The 2,237-nt window shown below is 52.7% G+C and overlaps 1 protein-coding gene across 1 annotated transcript; it reads left to right on the top strand.

Annotated features, from left to right (window-relative positions):
• Positions 1-2,237, top strand: LOC132171142 (cytochrome P450 710A1-like). Its single transcript, XM_059582380.1, has one exon. It carries the CDS (start codon positions 354-356, stop codon positions 1,872-1,874), a length of 1,521 nt encoding a protein of 506 aa, XP_059438363.1. The 5' UTR covers positions 1-353; the 3' UTR covers positions 1,875-2,237.

Genomic DNA, 2,237 nt, shown 5'->3' with positions numbered 1-2,237 from the left:
TATAAATAATGCTTAATTGCTTGTCACCCAGCAGACTCAATCCTCCACGGCATTCATCTTCTTCCGTAGCTGGCTTTCTGTCCCACCACTCTCCGCCGTCCTATTTTCTTCTTATCTCACAGAGGTGTACTTCCACCTCCCTCCCTCCTCCATTTCATACCATTGGGTTCTGACCCTTTTTGCCTTCCTTTTTTGACAACTCAAACCCCCCTATAAATATATTTTTGTATATATATATCCCAATATACATACACCTATTTCGGCATTTCCCTCTCCTTTTCTTCTCTTTCCCTTCTGGTTCTCAAAATACAACTAATTTAACCACCACCCAAAAAAGACAACGGAAAAAGGTCATGAACTCCATTTTAACCTCTCTCGCCCCTTACCTTTTCTCCTTCCTCGTGATTCTTCTACTCCTGGAGCAGATCTCTTACTTGAAAAAAAAAAAGGGTGTTCCCGGCCCCGCCTTCGTCTTCCCCTTCCTCGGCAACGCCGTCTCATTGGTCCGTCACCCAACCAAGTTCTGGGACCTCCAGTCCGCGCTCGCCACCTCATCCGCCGGCGGCTTCTCCGCCAACTACGTCATCGGCAGGTTCATTTTGTTCATCCGCGACACCGAGCTCTCCCACCGGGTCTTCGCCAATGTTCGCCCCGACGGGTTCCTCCTGGTGGGCCACCCGTTCGGGAAAAAGCTCTTCGGCGACCACAATCTTATTTACATGATGGGCCAGCACCACAAGGATCTCCGCCGTCGGATCGCTCCCAACTTCACCCCCAGAGCTCTCTCCACCTACACCTCGCTCCAGCAGATCATTATTCTCCGCCACCTCATTCATTGGGAGGGGCTCGCCTCCCAGAGAAAGAATGTGCCGATCGCGCTTAGATTTCTCGCACGTGACATGAATCTGGAAACTTCGCAGACCGTCTTTGTTGGGCCTTACTTGGGCCGAGAGGCCCGAGAAAGGTTCAAGCTCGATTACAACCTCTTCAACGTCGGCCTCATGACGCTGCCCGTCGACCTGCCCGGTACGGCCTTCCGGAACGCGAGGCTCGGCGTTGACCGGTTGGTCAAGACGCTGGCGGTCTGTGCGGAACAGAGCAAAGCGACGATGGAGAAGGGGCGGCAGGAACCCTCGTGCCTCATCGATTTCTGGATGCAGGAGACGATGAGGGAGCTCGCGGATGCTACTGCCGCCGGATCTCCGCCGCCGGAGTACACCAGCGACCTCGAGATCGGCAGTTACCTTTTCGATTTCCTCTTCGCGGCTCAGGACGCTTCGACCTCGTCGCTGCTCTGGGCCGTCACGCTCCTCGACTCGCATCCCGAGGTGCTCGCGAAGGTTCGGGAGGAGGTTGAGTCGATATGGTCGCCGGAGTCGGATTCTCTGATTACCGCCGACCAGCTTGGGCGGATGAAGTACACGCATGCGGTGGCGCGTGAGGTCGTGAGGTACCGAGCTCCGGCGACCATGGTGCCTCATATTGCTGCGGTGGACTTCCCGCTGACGGAGACGTACACGATCCCCAAGGGGACGATCGTGTTCCCTTCGGTGTTCGAGTCGTCGTTCCAGGGTTTCTCAGAGCCGGACCGGTTCGACCCGGACAGATTCTCCGATGAGCGCCAGGAGGACCGGCTTTTCAAGCGGAACTTCCTGGCCTTCGGGGCCGGGGCCCACCTGTGCGTGGGTCAGAGGTACGCCTTGAACCACCTCGTCCTTTTCATCGCGATGTTCGCCACGTTGCTCGACTTTAAACGCCACCGTACCGACGGCTGCGACGAGATCGCCTACATCCCCACCATTTGCCCCAAAGACGACTGCATGGTTTTCCTCTCGAAACGGTGCGCACAGTACCCGAATCTCTCACTGGACTGATGAAAATATCTAAAATGCCCCTCCGAACATTATTTTCTTTTCACTTTTCTATTTTTCTAAGCATTTGTAAACACCATCTAGGTCTTTATTTTGTGGGGAAGGGGGGAATGGTAATTTCGTTGTTTGCCACGTTGCTCAAGGGTGGATTGGTCCAGGAATTTCCTATCTTTTTGTGTTGTATTTTTTCAAGTTTTGTGCGTCCAGAGCCGATGGAGACGGTTAGGATTCTTTGAAACAATTGTGTGGATTAGTGATTGGTGGATAATTAGGTTGGTGTGGGAAAGAAAAAAAAATTAATAAGATTTCTCTCTTTTTAGATCACAATTATTTATTTTTTAAATTCTTTGTATATTTGGTGGGGCC

The sequence above is a fragment of the Corylus avellana genome, chromosome ca2 (genome assembly GCF_901000735.1).
Source record: "Corylus avellana chromosome ca2, CavTom2PMs-1.0".
NCBI classification, from domain to species: Eukaryota; Viridiplantae; Streptophyta; class Magnoliopsida; order Fagales; family Betulaceae; genus Corylus; species Corylus avellana.
The sequence above is the reverse complement of the archived record's forward strand: the minus strand, read 5'-3'. Positions and strand labels throughout refer to the sequence as shown.